At 52.0% G+C, this 18,209-nt stretch overlaps 1 protein-coding gene across 1 annotated transcript in view; it reads right to left on the bottom strand.

Moving 5' to 3' along the window:
- The window catches only part of LOC140731533 (fructose-bisphosphate aldolase C), a 35,540-nt gene that overhangs the window by 9,860 nt on the left and 7,471 nt on the right, over positions 1–18,209 (bottom strand). Inside the window, exons 2-4 of the mRNA XM_073053002.1 lie at positions 8,883–9,017; positions 7,256–7,467; positions 1,370–1,424 (exon numbers count right to left, since the gene is read on the bottom strand). Coding sequence (XP_072909103.1) covers positions 1,370–1,424; positions 7,256–7,467; positions 8,883–8,994 — 379 coding nt within the window. The 5' untranslated portion in view covers positions 8,995–9,017. The remainder of the gene's footprint in view (positions 1–1,369; positions 1,425–7,255; positions 7,468–8,882; positions 9,018–18,209) is intronic.

Genomic DNA, 18,209 nt, shown 5'->3' with positions numbered 1-18,209 from the left:
GTAACCTTGAAACCTATCACCTGCCAGCTTGCATCTCTTCCCCTCCTCCCCCACCCACCTTCTTATTCCTGCTTCTTCTCCGGTCCTCACAAAGAAACTCATCCTGAAACATCGACTCTTTATTCTTTTCCATTGATCCTGCCTGACCTGCTGAGTTCCTCCAGCATTTTGTGTGCATTGCTCTGGTTTTCCAGCATCTGCAGAATCTCCTTTGTTTCCGATCTTTCAGTAAGCTTTGGTCAAGCCCCACCCCAGGGGTCTGAGCAGATAACCCAGGCATAAACAGTGTCATACAGGGATCTGTGGGATGGGATATTGTACCATGGTGCCCTCTGCTCTCTCAAGTAGTTATAAAAACATTATTGAAAGAGCAGAGAGGTTAACCTTGTTGTCCTTATAGTGAACTTGTAGATCACAGTTACTGTTGTAAACATCGGGATCCCATAAAAGCATTTTGAGATGATTGGATGAATTATTTTAAAGCTGAAGAGGCCTGATAGAGAGCAAGTGGCAGCTCATGTTTCATTCAATGACCTAACTTCAGTTCAAAATCAGAGAAACAAGACCTTCGACCCATCTAGTCCATGCCAAACAGTTATTCTGCCTATTCCCATCGACCCACACCTAAACCATAGCCCTCCGTACCCCTCTTATCAATGGATTTATCCTAACATCTCTTAAATGTTACAGTTGAACCCGCATCCACTACTTCCACTGGCAGCTTATTCCACACGCTCACCACCCTCTGAGTAAAGATGTTCCACCTCAAGTTCCCCTTGAACATTTCACCTTTCACAATTAAACTATGACCTCTGATTCGAGTCTCACCCAAACTTACTGAAAAAGCTTGCTTGCATAATTTTGTAAACCTATATCAAATCTTCTTTCATTTTCCTGTGCTCTAAGGAATAAAGCCCTGACCTATTCAACCTTTCCCTATAACTCAGGTCCTCTAGTCCTGACAACATCTCTGAACTCTGTCAATCTTATTGACATCTTTCGTGTAGGTAGGTGACCAGAACTACACATAATACTCCAAGTTAGACCTCACCAATGTCTTAAACAATTTCAACATAACATACCAATTCCTGTACTCAATACTTTGATTTATGAAGGCCAACGTGCCAAAAACTCCCATAACAACTCTATCTAGCTGTGACACATTTTCAAGGAATACAGATCCATTCCCAGATCCCAAAATGTTTTAAGCTGCAGAGAAAGGGAGAAATGAGGGGACAACAAAATAGCAAGATGGGTAATCACAGTGGCAGGCAGGAGAGAGGAATCCATAGAAAGTTGTAACACTTTCCCCCCATCTCCCACCACACCAGACAGATGTCCCACACCCCTGGAGCAGCAGATTGTCTACCTTGGGTGGTGGTCTCGCCATTGGTTCCAGACAAGGGGACAACGCCTTTATCAACCTGGAAATACATGACAGTTTAGTCCAAGAACCCTGGATTAGAAATACAACATTGACATTTATAATTGGTGTGTAATGTTCACAGAAAAAAATTCAAACTCACATCACTCTCAAATAATCATTCCTTCTCAGAGAGAAAATTTTAATTAAGAATTTGAAGACCTTACACAGTGGGTGGGAGGAGTGTGATAGAACAGAGGGATCTGGGAGTACATAGCCATAATTCCTTGAAAGTGGCATCAGAAGTAGACAGGGTCATAAAGAAAGCTTTTGGCATCACACACAAAATGCTGGGGGAGCTCAGCAGGCCAGGCAGCATCGATGGAAGAGAGTAAACAGTCAACGCTTTGAGCCGAACCCTTTGCCAGGATGCTGACAGCCCTGCTGAAGGGTCTCGGCATGAAATATCGACCGTTTCCATTGATGCTGCCTAGCCTGCTGAGCTCCCCCAGCAATTTTGTGTGTGTTGCTTTGGATTTTCAACATCTGTAGAATTTCTCAGGTTTGTGAAAGCTTTTGGCATATTGGCCTTCATAAATCAGAGTCCAGGAGTTGGGATGTTATGTTGACATTGTATAAGATGTTAATGAGGCCTAATCTGGAGTATTGTGTGCTGTTCTGGAAAGATATCAATAAGGTTGAAAGAGTACAGAGAAAATTTACAAGGATGTTGGTGGGTCTTGAGGGCCTGAGTTATAGGGAAAGGTTGAATAGGTTAGGAATTTATTCCCTGGAGTGTAGGAGAATGAGAGGGGATTTGATAGAGGTGTACAACATTATGAAGGGTATGGATAGGGTAAATGCAAGCAGGCTTTTTCCACTGAGGTTGTGCGAGACTACCACCAGAGGTCATGGGTTAAGGGTGAAAGGTGAAATGTTTAAGGGGAGGGTTGTGAGAGTGTGAAATTGGTGGATGTGCTATCAGTTGTAATATTTGGAACACAGAACAGCAGAGTACAGGCCCTTCGGCCCACAATGTACCCACTTTTTAAAATACTCCAAGACCAATCCAACTGTTCCCTTTCACATAGCCTCCATTTTTCTATAATCCATTTTAATATTTAAAAGACTCTTAAATGTCCCTAATGTATCTGCTTCTGCCCCCACCTCGGCAGGGCGTTCCACACACCACCGCTCTGTGTGTAAAAAATCCTACCTCTGACATCCCCCCTATACTTTCTTCCAGTCACCTTAAAATTATGCCCCTCCTTCCTATTAGCCATCTCCACCCTAGGAAAAAGTCTCCCACTGTCCACTCCATCGATGCCTTTTATCATCTTGTACACCTCTCATCCTCCTTCACTCCAGAGAGAAAAGCCCTGGCTCGCTCAACCTATCCTCATAAGACATGCTCTCGAATCCAGGCAGCATCCTGGTCAATCTCCTCTGCACCCTCTCTAATCCAGGCAGCATCCTGGTCAATTTTCCACATCCTGCCAATAATGAGGTGACCAGAACTGAACCAGTACTCCATGTGGTCTAAGCAGGGTTTTGTAGAACTGCAACATGACCTCACAGCTCTTGAACTCAATCCCCCAACGAATGAAGGCCAACACACCATGTGCCTTTTTAACCAGCCTATCAACTTTAAGGGATCTATGGACGTGGACTCCTAAATCCTTCTGTTTCTCCACATTGCTAACAATCCTGCCATAAACCCTGTGTCTGCCTTCAAGTTCGAACTGCCAAAGTCAATCACTTCACACTTTTCTGGCTACTGCTCCATCTGCCACGTCTACATCCTATCAATGAACCACTGTAACTCTCAGCAGCTTTCCACACACTGCACAACTACTTAAGCAAAGTTTGCATAGGCACATGGATGGAATGGGCATGGAGGGCTATGGTCGGGGTGCGGGTCACACTGGACCGGACAGCAGGTCCGTGGGTCGGGGTGCGGGTCACACTGGACCGGACAGCAGGTCCGTGGGTCGGGGTCTCAGGCTGTCACACTGGACCGGACAGCAGGTCCGTGGGTCGGGGGGGATGACCCAGGCTGTCTGACTGGACCGGACAGCAGGTCCGTGGGTCGGGGGGATGACCCAGGGTCGCAGGCTGTCTGACTGGACCGGACAGCAGGTCCGTGGGTCGGGGGGGGATGACCCAGGCTGTCTGACTGGACCGGACAGCAGGTCCGTGGGTCGGGGGGAATGACCCAGGCTGTCTCACTGGACCGGACAGCAGGTCCGTGGGTCGGGGGGAATGACCCAGGCTGTCTGACTGGACCGGACAGCAGGTCCGTGGGTCGGGGGGAATGACCCAGGCTGTCTCACTGGACCGGACAGCAGGTCCGTGGGTCGGGGGGAATGACCCAGGCTGTCTGACTGGACCGGACAGCAGGTCCGTGGGTCGGGGGAGATGACCCAGGCTGTCTGACTGGACCGGACAGCAGGTCCGTGGGTCGGGGGGAATGACCCAGGCTGTCTGACTGGACCGGACAGCAGGTCCGTGGGTCAGGGTCGCAGGCTGTCTGACTGGACCGGACAGCAGGTCCGTGGGTCGGGGGGAATGACCCAGGCTGTCTGACTGGACCGGACAGCAGGTCCGTGGGTCAGGGTCGCAGGCTGTCTGACTGGACCGGACAGCAGGTCCGTGGGTCAGGGTCGCAGGCTGTCTGACTGGACCGGACAGCAGGTCCGTGGGTCAGGGTCGCAGGCTGTCTGACTGGACCGGACAGCAGGTCCGTGGGTCGGGGGGAATGACCCAGGCTGTCTCACTGGACCGGACAGCAGGTCCGTGGGTCGGGGTCGCAGGCTGTCTGACTGGACCGGACAGCAGGTCCGTGGGTCAGGGTCGCAGGCTGTCTGACTGGACCGGACAGCAGGTCCGTGGGTCGGGGTCGCAGGCTGTCTGACTGGACCGGACAGCAGGTCCGTGGGTCGGGGGGGATGACCCAGGCTGTCTGACTGGACCGGACAGCAGGTCCGTGGGTCAGGGTCGCAGGCTGTCTGACTGGACCGGACAGCAGGTCCGTGGGTCGGGGGGAATGACCCAGGCTGTCTCACTGGACCGGACAGCAGGTCCGTGGGTCGGGGGGAATGACCCAGGCTGTCTGACTGGACCGGACAGCAGGTCCGTGGGTCGGGGGGGATGACCCAGGCTGTCTGACTGGACCGGACAGCAGGTCCGTGGGTCAGGGTCGCAGGCTGTCTGACTGGACTGGACAGCAGGTCCGTGGGTCGGGGGTCGCAGGCTGTCTGACTGGACTGGACAGCAGGTCCGTGGGTCGGGGGGAATGACCCAGGCTGTCTGACTGGACCGGACAGCAGGTCCGTGGGTCAGGGTCGCAGGCTGTCTGACTGGACCGGACAGCAGGTCCGTGGGTCAGGGTCGCAGGCTGTCTGACTGGACCGGACAGCAGGTCCGTGGGTCAGGGTCGCAGGCTGTCTGACTGGACCGGACAGCAGGTCCGTGGGTCGGGGGGAATGACCCAGGCTGTCTGACTGGACCGGACAGCAGGTCCGTGGGTCGGGGTCGCAGGCTGTCTGACTGGACCGGACAGCAGGTCCGTGGGTCAGGGTCGCAGGCTGTCTGACTGGACCGGACAGCAGGTCCGTGGGTCGGGGTCGCAGGATGTCTGACTGGACCGGACAGCAGGTCCGTGGGTCGGGGGGGATGACCCAGGCTGTCTGACTGGACCGGACAGCAGGTCCGTGGGTCGGGGGGATGACCCAGGCTGTCTGACTGGACCGGACAGCAGGTCCGTGGGTCGGGGGGAATGATCCAGGCTGTCTCACTGGACCGGACAGCAGGTCCGTGGGTCGGGGGGAATGACCCAGGCTGTCTGACTGGACCGGACAGCAGCTCCGTGGGTCAGGGTCGCAGGCTGTCTGACTGGACCAGACAGCAGGTCCGTGGGTCGGGGGGAATGACCCAGGCTGTCTGACTGGACCGGACAGCAGGTCCGTGGGTCAGGGTCACAGGCTGTCTGACTGGACCGGACAGCAGGTCCGTGGGTCGGGGGGGATGACCCAGGCTGTCTGACTGGACCGGACAGCAGGTCCGTGGGTCGGGGTCGCAGGCTGTCTGACTGGACCGGACAGCAGGTCCGTGGGTCGGGGGGGATGACCCAGGCTGTCTGACTGGACTGGACAGCAGGTCCGTGGGTCGGGGGGAATGACCCAGGCTGTCTGACTGGACTGGACAGCAGGTCCGTGGGTCGGGGGGAATGACCCAGGCTGTCTGACTGGACTGGACAGCAGGTCCGTGGGTCGGGGGGGAATGACCCAGGCTGTCTGACTGGACCGGACAGCAGGTCCGTGGGTCGGGGTCGCAGGCTGTCTGACTGGACCGGACAGCAGGTCCGTGGGTCGGGGTCGCAGGCTGTCTGACTGGACCGGACAGCAGGTCCGTGGGTCGGGGGGGATGACCCAGGCTGTCTCATTGGACCGGACAGCAGGTCCGTGGGTCAGGGTCGCAGGCTGTCTCACTGGACTGGACAGCAGGTCCGTGGGTCAGGGGGAATGACCCAGGCTGTCTGACTGGACCGGACAGCAGATCCGTGGGTCGGGGGTCGCAGGCTGTCTGACTGGACTGGACAGCAGGTCCGTGGGTCAGGGTCGCAGGCTGTCTGACTGGACCGGACAGCAGGTCCGTGGGTCAGGGGGAATGACCCAGGCTGTCTGACTGGACCGGACAGCAGGTCCGTGGGTCAGGGTCGCAGGCTGTCTCACTGGACTGGACAGCAGGTCCGTGGGTCGGGGGGAATGACCCAGGCTGTCTGACTGGACCGGACAGCAGGTCCGTGGGTCGGGGGGAATGACCCAGGCTGTCTCACTGGACCGGACAGCAGGTCCGTGGGTCGGGGGGGATGACCCAGACTGTCTGACTGGACCGGACAGCAGGTCCGTGGGTCGGGGGGATGACCCAGGCTGTCTGACTGGACCGGACAGCAGGTCCGTGGGTCGGGGGGATGACCCAGGGTCGCAGGCTGTCTGACTGGACTGGACAGCAGGTCCGTGGGTCAGGGTCGCAGGCTGTCTGACTGGACTGGACAGCAGGTCCGTGGGTCAGGGGGGATGACCCAGGGTCATTTGGGACAACATGCCGAGCTGCTGTGCCAGCGCTGGAACACTTGGCGACGTTTGCGGGCTAACTGCCGCACATCCTCAGGTCTCCTCCAGCTGCTCTGGTTTCATGCCACATCCCAGAAACGCGAGGGTTGGAGTTTGGGTTAGTGAGTTGTGGGCAAGCTATAGAGTCAGAGTCATAGGGACATAACTCTACAGAAAAGAACCAGACCCATCGGCCCATCTAGTCCATGCTGATCCATTAATCCGCCTAGTCTCATTGACCCGTGTTCAGACCAGACACCATACCCCCCTGTGTTGGCACCAGAAGCATGGCAACACTTGCCCAGCACAATCCTCACCGGTTTGACGCAGACTACATATTTCACTGTACATTTGACAAATGACACTAATCCTTAAAGATCTCTTTACATTCTGTCTATGGTGCTCAGTGATTAGGAATTCATTTAATCTCATCTCATTCCTACTTCTCGGGGAGGCCAGAATCACTGCCACCGTTATTTACTTAATTCATTTGGAGAGAGAGTGCAGAACGGGCCTTTCCAGCCCAGCAACCCTGGCCTAATCACAGGACAATCTACAATGACCAGTTAACCTACTAACCCGTACACCATTGGACTGTGGGAAGAAATCGGAACACCCGGAGGAAACCCACGCAGTCACGGGGAGATCGTACAAACTCCTTACAGAGGGGCCAGATTTGAATTCTGAAACTCTGGAATTCCCTGAGCTGTAATCGTGTCCTAGGAATCACTGCATTGGCGTGATGCCATGAGTTGCCCAAGAGGCCTGGGCCACATACCTTGATCCCTGCCAGAATATTCTTCTCTTTAATGACGTTTATGAAGGGCGTCCCGTCGTCGGTGCTCTGGTACAAAGTCTCGTGGAAGAAGATAACACCCCCGATATAGTTCTTGACCCGGTCATCAGCCGTCATCAGGATCTGCCGATAGAGACGGCGGTTTTCCTCGGTATTCTCCACACCGATTTGGGTCAGGCGCTTGGCCATACTCCCTGTGCAAAGGAAGAGAAGGCCTCAGGTCAAAAATAAAACTAGTAGACTGATCATTGGAGAGTGACAGAGCGAGGACATCTTCAAAAGGCAGAATGCATCATGAAGGACCCCCATCACCCATGACTTGCCCTCTTCTCATTGCTACCATCAGGGAGGATGTACAGGAGCCTGAAGACACACACCCATCGATTCAGGAACAGCTTCTTCTCCTCCACCATCAGATTTCTGAATGGACACTGAACCCATGAACACAGCCTCGCTATTTTGCTCCCTTTTTTCACTGTTTATCTTTTTTATCTTCTTATTATAATTTATAGTAATTTTTTTTTAGGTCTTGTGCTGTACTGCTGCCACAAAACAATAAATTTCATGCCGTTTGTCAGACATAATAAACCTGATTCTGACTGTGCAGTTTTCCCAGGTTTCTGCACACACACACACACACACACACACACACACACACACACACACACACACACACACACACACACACTCACACACCCCCACACACACACACACACACACACACACACACTCACACCCCCCCACACACACACACTCACACCCCCCCCACACACACACACACACTCACACCCCCACACACACACACACTCACACACCCCCACACACACACACACACACTCACACACACTCTCACACACACACACACACTCACACACACACACTCTCACACACACACACACACACACACACACTCACCCCCCACACACACACACACACACTCACACCCCCACACACACACACACACTCACACACCCCCACACACACACACTCACACCCCCACACACACACACTCACACACCCCCACACACACACTCACACCCCCCACACACACACACACTCACACCCCCACACACACACACACACTCACACACACTCTCACACACACACACATTCACACACACACACACACTCACACCCCCCCACACACACACTCACACCCCCACACACACACACACTCACACACCCCCACACACACACACACACACACTCACACACACTCTCACACACACACACACTCACACACACACACACACACTCACTCACACACACACACACACACACACACACTCACCCCCCCACACACACACACACTCACACCCCCACACTCACACCCCCACACACACACACTCACACACCCCCACACACACACTCACACACCCCCACACACACACACACTCACACCCCCACACACACACACACTCACACACACTCTCTCTCACACACACACACACACACACACACACACACACACACACACACACACACACACACACACACACACACACACACACACACACACACACACACACACAACAGCCACTTTGACGACATCCCTCTGCCCATCACCAATACTTCACATGCAGGAAAGAATGTGACAGTGTAGACTAACCCACAGATTCATCGGCAGCCAAGATGCCCTTTCCGGGTGACACAATCTGCAGGGCAATATCATTTAATTCCTTCTTCTGCTCAGGAGAAAGCGCTGGAAACTGGTGCGTCATCTTCAAACGGTGCGCGCCCAAAGCTGCAGGAGAGTGCAAAATCTGCAGGTCAGTACTACGTTGGTGATTCAGAACAGAACTGTAAAACCCTCAGACACAGGAGCTTTCAGACCATCGAGTCTGCTTTGCCAATCCATCATGGCTGATTTATTGTCCCTCTCAACCCCATTCTCCCCATAACCATTGACATACTGACTAATCAAGGACCTATCAACTTCTGCTTTAAGTATACCTAATGACTTGTTCTCCACAGCCGTCTGTGGCAATGAATTCTATAGATTCACCACCCTCTGGCTAACAAAATTCCTCCTCATCTCTGTTCTAATGAGACATCCTTGTATTCTGAAGCTCTGCCCTCTGGTCCCTCACTATAGGAAATATTCTCTCCATGTCCACACTTGTCTGAACCTTTCAATATTTGATAGGTTTTAATGGATTCCCCCTGCTATGCTTCTAAACTTCAACGAGTACAGGTCCAGAGCCATCATACGCTCCTCATACATTAACTCTTCCATTCCCAGAATTCTTCTTGTGAACCTCCTCTGGATCTTCTCCAATGTCAACACATCTTTTCTTAGGTAAGGCATCCCAAACTGCTCACAGTACTCCAAGATATAAAGCCTCAGCATTACATCCTTGCTTTTGTATTCTAGTTGTCTCAAAATTAAATCCCCTGCACTTTCCACCCCAAGCAGCAACAGAGTTTAGCCCCCCCGCCCCGCACCCCAGATCAGGATACGTGAAACCATGGGAACAGGTGATGGTCGTATGAGCAGCTGGTACATATCACTAGTCCTGGTTATGTGACCACCGACACTAGGCAGACAATCTCTGAGGGGTATTGGTAAAAGTTGGGGCCAATCATCTTGTAAAGGAACATCAGTCCTAAGTGGCCAATTACTGAGATGGTGATCTCTGCTTTGAGCCATGCTAGCCAAAGAACATCAGCCTGTCAAACATTGTAAGAATTTTGTACATTGCAATGACATCCTCTCATTCTGCTAAACTCTAGAGAGAACTGGATGGAGAGTGCTATCTGCCTAACCATACTGATAGGACAGTCCCACCAATCCAACATGACAAGCTTCAGTCTATGCCAGGGGTGTCAAACTCATTTTAGGTCACGGGCCGGATTGAGCAAAATGCAGCTTCATGCGGGCCGGATCAGTCGGACGCGTGCGAACGCAGCTTTCGTTGCCTCCGTTTTTTCAGCCTGCTCTCATGTGTCTCAGTCTCTGCTATAACTACAAAGTGTTTCACTTTACAAATTCCATTTCTTATGAAGAAGACTACCGAGCAAGACTGCCGAATAAACACTAAAAACCCTGAAAACCTGGTACCTGAATAAACTCAGCATTAGCCATATCATACTCCATAGGCGCTTTGATTACTGGGGCCAACTTTAATAGTAATTAGATATTATCTCGCGGGCCAAAGATAATTCCACTGCGGGCCTTGAGTTTGACATATATGGTCTATGCCCTCTAACAAGTAAACACTTCGTCAGGGAGGGAGGCCTGACCTGTGGACATTTCACACTTCCCACTACTTTGCTAAATCAGCCAGCAAAACCAAACAAGTCTCCCATACCGGATGTTCTCTTTTCTCCCCTCCCGTCGGGCAGAAGATACAAAAGCACGAAAGCACGTCCCACCAGGCTCAAGGACAGATATTGCCTCGCTGTTACAAAACTATTGAATGGTTCCCTAGTATGAAGCAAGATGGCAGCACATTCAGATGCAGCAGCCTCTCTGGGGCCAACCAATGCTGTTTTTGTCTTTTTTTAAACCTATTTTTTATAATCAGAATGCTGGACATTAACTGCAGGTCTACCCCATTAGCAAGCTGCTCCTTGGCAAACTTTGTTGCTACCTGCTACTGTGAGGCTTTGGAATTGTGTGAAGGCAGTGCCCAATCCAACGTGAATGATTGTCTCGGTCATTTCTCTTGCCATTGCAAGACCCTGTTGGAAATTGGTAATGTAAAATGCTGCAGGTCCATTCCCCTTGTTTATTGGTGAGACAGATGGCAGGGGAGCTGTGTGGCCTCGGTTGTAGTGCAGACTAGGCCTCAAGCCGTGGGCTTGCCTATTGCGGCAGTCCGAGGGTACAGATGCCAGAAGCGGTGTAGCGAGGTTGGGGATTAGCCTTCTTGTTGGTGCTGCCCTCCAGTGTTTGCTTGGTGGAATGACAAATTGGACTGCATATTTGTCTGCCTACCACTGACTGCTTGTTCTTGCCAATAACACCCATAAACCTTCGATTTACCAAACATGTCTCTCAGGCACTTGGGCTATATATATTTATATATTTGTGTGTGTGTGGTGTGTGTGTGTGTGTGTGTGTGTGTGTGTGTGTGTGTGTGTGTGTGTGTGTGTGTGTGTGTGTGTGTGTGTGTGTGTGTGTGTGTGTGTGTGTGTGTGTGTGTGTGTGTGTGTGTGTGTGTGTGTGTGTGTACTGTATGTTTACTTGGTATTGTACATGCACTATATGTGCCTTGTGCTGTGTGTGACTGTTGGCTCTGTGATTTGCACCTTGGCCCCAGATGGACGCTGTTTCGTTTGGCTGTATTCATGTGTGTGGTTGAGTGACAATTAAACTTCAACTGGTGTGTTTGACCTCACAATCTACCTCATTAAGACCTTGCACCTTAGTGCACTGCAGGCAGACAATTTCTCTGTAACTGTAATACTTTATTCTGCATTTTTATTGGTTTTCTTGTATGCCCTCAGTGCACTGTGTCATGCATTGATCTGTATTGGATAGCATGCAAAGTTTTTCCCTGTAGCTCAGTAAATGTGACAATAGTAAACCAATTTCACACACAGAATGCTGGTGGAACACAGCAGGCCAGGCAGCATCTATAGGGAGAAGCGCTGTCGACGTTTCGGGCCGAGACCCTTCGTCAGGACTAGTAAACCAATTTCACACACAGAATGCTGGTGGAACACAGCAGGCCAGGCAGCATCTATAGGGAGAAGCGCTGTCGACGTTTCGGGCCGAGACCCTTCGTCAGGACTAGTAAACCAATTTCACACACAAAATGCTGGTGGAACACAGCAGGCCAGGCAGCATCTATAGGGAGAAGCGCTGTCGACGTTTCGGGCCGAGACCCTTCGTCAGGACTAGTAAACCAATTTCACACACAGAATGCTGGTGGAACACAGCAGGCTAGGCAGCATCTATAGGGAGAAGCGCTGTCGACATTTCGGGCCGAGACCCTTCGTCAGGACTAGTAAACCAATTTCACACACAAAATGCTGGTGGAACACAGCAGGCTAGGCAGCATCTATAGGGAGAAGCGCTGTCGACGTTTCGGGCCGAGACCCTTCGTCAGGACTAGTAAACCAATTTCACACACAAAATGCTGGTGGAACACAGCAGGCCAGGCAGCATCTATAGGGAGAAGCGCTGTCGACGTTTCGGGCCGAGACCCTTCGTCAGGACTAGTAAACCACTTTCACTCACAGAATGCTGGTGGAACACAGCAGGCCAGGCAGCATCTATAGGGAGAAGCGCTGTCGACGTTTCGGGCCGAGACCCTTCGTCAGGACTAGTAAACCAATTTCACACACAGAATGCTGGTGGAACACAGCAGGCCAGGCAGCATCTATAGGGAGAAGCGCTGTCGACGTTTCGGGCCGAGACCCTTCGTCAGGACTAGTAAACCAATTTCACACACAAAATGCTGGTGGAACACAGCAGGCTAGGCAGCATCTATAGGGAGAAGCGCTGTCGACGTTTCGGGCCGAGACCCTTCGTCAGGACTAGTAAACCAATTTCACACACAAAATGCTGGTGGAACACAGCAGGCTAGGCAGCATCTATAGGAGAAGCGCTGTCGACGTTTCGGGCCGAGACCCTTCGTCAGGACTAGTAAACCAATTTCACACACAAAATGCTGGTGGAACACAGCAGGCTAGGCAGCATCTATAGGGAGAAGCGCTGTCGACGTTTCGGGCCGAGACCCTTCGTCAGGACTAGTAAACCAATTTCACACACAGAATGCTGGTGGAACACAGCAGGCTAGGCAGCATCTATAGGGAGAAGCGCTGTCGACATTTCGGGCCGAGACCCTTCGTCAGGACTAGTAAACCAATTTCACACACAGAATGCTGGTGGAACACAGCAGGCCAGGCAGCATCTATAGGGAGAAGCGCTGTCGACATTTCGGGCCGAGACCCTTCGTCAGGACTAGTAAACCAATTTCACACACAGAATGCTGGTGGAACACAGCAGGCCAGGCAGCATCTATAGGGAGAAGCGCTGTCGACATTTCGGGCCGAGACCCTTCGTCAGGACTAGTAAACCAATTTACCTGTTTACTTCATGAAGTTGTGCAATAATCTTCTTGCAATACAAAAAGGCAAAAAGAAATGAGGAGGTTTCCCCTCCTAATTGTTCAGTACAAGTACGATCGGCCCTCTCAGCACTGCATCATGCATTAGGGTAAATCGCAAACTCAGTGACTAAGGAACAGCTTCTTCCCCCGCCATCAGATTTCTGAACGCCACATAAGCACATCACTATTTTGCTGTTTGTTTATTTTTTCTGTTTTTCTTTATATTTGCTCTGTGGAGTGAAGGAGGATGAGAGGTGATTTGATAGAGGATAAGAGGCAAAGATTAAGTGGACAGAGATTTTTTTCCCAGGGTGGAAATGGCTAATACTAAGTGCATAATTTTATGGTGACTGGAGGAAAGTACGGGGGGAGGGGGGGCGGATGTCAGAGGTAGGTTCTTTACACAGAGGGCGGTGGGTGAGGGGAACACGCTGCCAGGGGCGGTGGGCGAGGGGAACACACTGCCAGGGGTGGTGGGTGAGGGGAACACACTGCCGGGGCAGTGGGCGAGGGGGAACACGCTGCCAGGGGCGAATGTCAGAGGTAGGTTCTTTACACAGAGGGCGATGGGCGAGGGGAACACACTGCCGGGGCGGTGGGCGAGGGGAACACACTGCCGGGGCGGTGGGCGAGGGGAACACACTGCCGGGGCGGTGGGCGAGGGGAACACACTGCCAGGGGCGGTGGACGAGGGGAACACGCTGCCAGGGATGGTGGGCGAGGGGAACACACTGCCAGGGATGGTGGGCGAGGGGAACATGCTGCCAGGGATGGTGGGCGAGGGGAACACGCTGCCAGGGGTGGTGGGTGAGGGGGAACACGCTGCCAGGGATGGTGGGTGAGGGGGACACACTGCCAGGGATGGTGGGCGAGGTGAACACGCTGCCGGGGCGGTGGGCGAGGGGAACACGCTGCCGGGGGTGGTGGGCGAGGGGAACACGCTGCCAGGGGTGGTGGGCGAGGGGAACACACTGCCAGGGGTGGTGGGCGAGGGGAACACACTGCCAGGGGTGGTGGGTGAGCCAGATACTTTAAGAGAGACTTAGGCACATGGATGACAGAAAACTGGAGGCTCTGTGGCAGGGAAAAGTTAGACTGATCTTGCAGTAGGTTAGAATGTTGGCACAGCATTGTGGGCCGAAGGGCCTGTACTGTTATTGTAATTTATAGTGATTATTATGAATTACACTGCACTGTCGCCACAAAACAACAAAGTTCATGGCATACGTCAGTGATGATAAACCTGATTCTGATTCCGTACTGACGGGAACATTATCACACCCAGAAAAGGGCTGTCACTCGTAGGTTTCAGAGAATATAGTGTCATGGTCCTGGCTGGAATTTCCCAGCTTTTCCCTTTCCTCCCTAATTGGTCCTTAATCCCCACACTCGATTCCCAATCTATCCCAATTCCTCTCAATCGCTGGCACCTGGTTTCCATTAGCCACTGGCGGATAAGACCCCGACAGCTTCAGTCAGCCCTTGCCAGATTGTTGGTCGACTCTCAGAAAGAGAGGAACCTTGCTCCAAGTCTCCAACCCCTCATCTCTTCGTGAATCAAGCCGCCCTAATCCTGACTCAGCCTGGTCACGATTCTGCCTCCTGATCCTGTCTCCGTGTCAGAGTCCTGAACTTGGGTTCATCCTTCCTGCCACTTCCTGGTAACATATAGTCCCAGTACAGGAACAGTGATCCAATTGCTAACTAAACTCTTCTGCCCACACAATGTCCTTATCCTTCCATTTTCCTCACATTCACGTATCTATCTTAAATGTCCCAAATATATCTGCCTCTACTATCACTGTGTGAAAAAACTCGCCCCTCATATAACCTTTGAAGTTACCCCTTCTCACCTTGAATGCATGGCCTCTGTTATTAGACATTACAACCCTGGGAAAAGGATAGCGGCTATCTACTCTATCTGTGCCTCTCATTATCTTTAAAACCTCAGTGAGGTCTTCAGTATCTGTAAAAGTGGAAACAGAACTCCAGGGAAGAGACAGCAGAGATTTGAACCAGCAGTGGCAAAGTGAGGAAAGCTGGAGAGGCTCCAGATGCCAGAACTGTGAGAACACAAAAGAGGGAAATGGAGAGCAGTGGAGATTACAATGATGGGAACTGCAAGGACAAATAAGGATTTGGAAAGGATGGTGAGGATTTTAAATAACAAGGGTTCTGCTTAACTCTTTGACAGTGCAGATCTATAAATATCTATGGGGTCACAGGGCTTAGATAAGCAGAGACGGGGCAGGGGAGATTCAAATCAGAGAGAGGGACAGGGACAGACAGTCAGAGAGGGACAGGGGAGATTCAGTCAGGGACAGGGACAGACAGTCAGAGAGGGACAGGGGAGATTCAGTCAGGGACAAGGACAGACAGTCAGAGAGGCAGGGGAGATTCAGTCAGGGACAAGGACAGACAAAGAGAGAGGCAGGGGAGATTCAAATCAGAGAGAGGGACAGGGACAGACAGTCAGAGAGGGACAGGGGAGATTCAGTCAGGGACAGGGACAGACAGTCAGAGAGGGACAGGGGAGATTCAGTCAGGGACAAGGACAGACAGTCAGAGAGGCAGGGGAGATTCAGTCAGGGACAAGGACAGACAAAGAGAGAGGCAGGGGAGATTCAGTCAGGGACAAGGACAGACAGTCAGAGAGGGACAGGGGAGATTCAGTCAGGGACAAGGACAGACAGTCAGAGAGGGACAGGGGAGATTCAGTCAGGGACAGGGACAGACAGTCAGAGAGGGACAGGGGAGATTCAGTCAGGGACAAGGACAGACAGTCAGAGAGGCAGGGGAGATTCAGTCAGGGACAAGGACAGACAGTCAGAGAGAGAGGCAGGGGAGATTCAGTCAGGGGCAGAGAATCAGAGAGGGACAGGGGAGATTCAGTCAGGGACAAGGACAGACAGTCAGAGAGAGGGATGGGAGATTCAGTCAGGGACAAGGACAGACAAACAGAGAGAGAGGGACAGGGGAGATTCAGTCAGGGACAAGGACAGACAGTCAGAGAGAGAGGCAGGGGAGACTCAGTCAGGGACAGGGACAAGGACAGACAGAGAGAGAGGGACAGGGGAGATTCAGTCAGGGACAAGGACAGACAGAGAGAGAGGCAGGGGAGATTCAGTCAGGGACAAGGACAGACAGTCAGAGAGAGAGGCAGGGGAGACTCAGTCAGGGACAAGGACAGACAGAGAGAGAGGGACAGGGGAGATTCAGTCAGGGACAAGGACAGACAAACAGAGAGAGAGGCAGGGGAGATTCAGTCAGGGACAGGGACAGACAGTCAGAGAGGCAGGGGAGATTCAGTCAGGGACAAGGACAGACAGAGAGAGAGGCAGGGGAGATTCAGTCAGGGACAGGAACAGACAGTCAGAGAGAGGGATGGGAGATTCAGTCAGGGACAGACAGATAGAGAGGGACAGGGGAGATTCAGTCAGGGACAGGGACAGACAGTCAGAGAGAGGGGCAGGGGAGATTCAAATCAGGAGAGAGATAGCGAGTCTTCCACAGGGGAAATAGAACCAGGACGTGAATGAGGGCATCTACAACAAAGGAGAATGGACTGTGTCCGATGGAATGAAGGTCAGAGTGGAAATCAGAGACACATCCCTGATTCGTTCAGAAATCCACCAGGGAGTGGGAGGGTGTCGGAACCAATAAGCGGGATTAGTGACTTCAGTCAACACAAAAGGTCCTGCTCACCGAGAACCGGGAGCTGGAAAAGCCGTCAGAGATAGCGTGGTATTGGCAGCACAAAGGTTCACGGCACCAGCAATTCCATTCAATTCTCACCGCTGTCTGTAAGGAGTTTGCACGTTCTCCCTGTGACCACGTGGGTTTCCTCTGGGTGCTCTGTTCCCCCCACCCCCACATTCCAAAGACGTACGGGTAAGGGTCAGTAATTTGGGGGCGTGCTATATTGTCATCGGAAACATGATGACACTTGTAGGCTGCCCCCAGCACATCCGCGGACTGTGTTTGGTTGTTGACACTAATGAGACATTTTACTGTGTTTTGATGTACATGTGACAAAGATAATCTTTAAAATGTTCTGTGGAGACTCAGCCTGTGCAGGGGAAAGGAAAGGGTGAATAAAGCAAAGGCCTGTATTCCAGTATTCTGCAGAGACAAAAGATAGGAGGCCCACTCCGATGCTTGCACAAGTTCTTTCTTGTTTATGAGCTGGGGTCTGAATACTGATGCACTCTGCTTCTCTGCACACAGCTCCCTGCCCCCTTCCCTTTCCGCCTGGCTGAGGCTCAGACGCCAGTCTACCCAAACGGATTACCTCCTCCCTGTCCTCCATCTTCTAGGTCTGGCAGTTGTTTTAAGTTTTTGCTGTGGTGGCCAGTTCTGACCACCTTGTGTCTGGTGCAGGAATTCCCCCATTACTGTAACCCTGCATTTTGCATTCTTGACAGACAAACAGACAGACAGACATACTTTATTGATCCCGAGGGAAACTGGGTTTCGTTACAGTCGCATCAACCAAGAATAGTGTAGAAATATAGCAATATAAAACCATAAATAATTAAATAATAAGTTAATCATGCCAATTGGAAATAAGTCCAGGACCAGCCTATTGGCTCAGGGTGTCTGACACTCTGAGGGAGGAATTGTAAAGTTTGATGGCCATAGGCAGGAATGACTTCCTATGACGCTCAGTGTTACATCTCGGTGGAATGAGTCTCTGGCTGAATGTACTCCTGTGCCTAACCAGTACATTATGGAGTGGATGGGAAACATTGTCCAAGATGGCATGCAACTTGAACAGCATCCTCTTTTCTCAGCTATATATGTCCTATATAGCTGCAACATTACCTCTCAGCTCTTAAACACAATTCCACGATTGTCATACGGGGAGTGGGCGT

Source organism: Hemitrygon akajei, chromosome 8, assembly GCF_048418815.1.
Source record: "Hemitrygon akajei chromosome 8, sHemAka1.3, whole genome shotgun sequence".
NCBI classification, from domain to species: domain Eukaryota; kingdom Metazoa; phylum Chordata; class Chondrichthyes; order Myliobatiformes; family Dasyatidae; genus Hemitrygon; species Hemitrygon akajei.
This window is presented reverse-complemented; position numbering and strand designations above follow the sequence as displayed.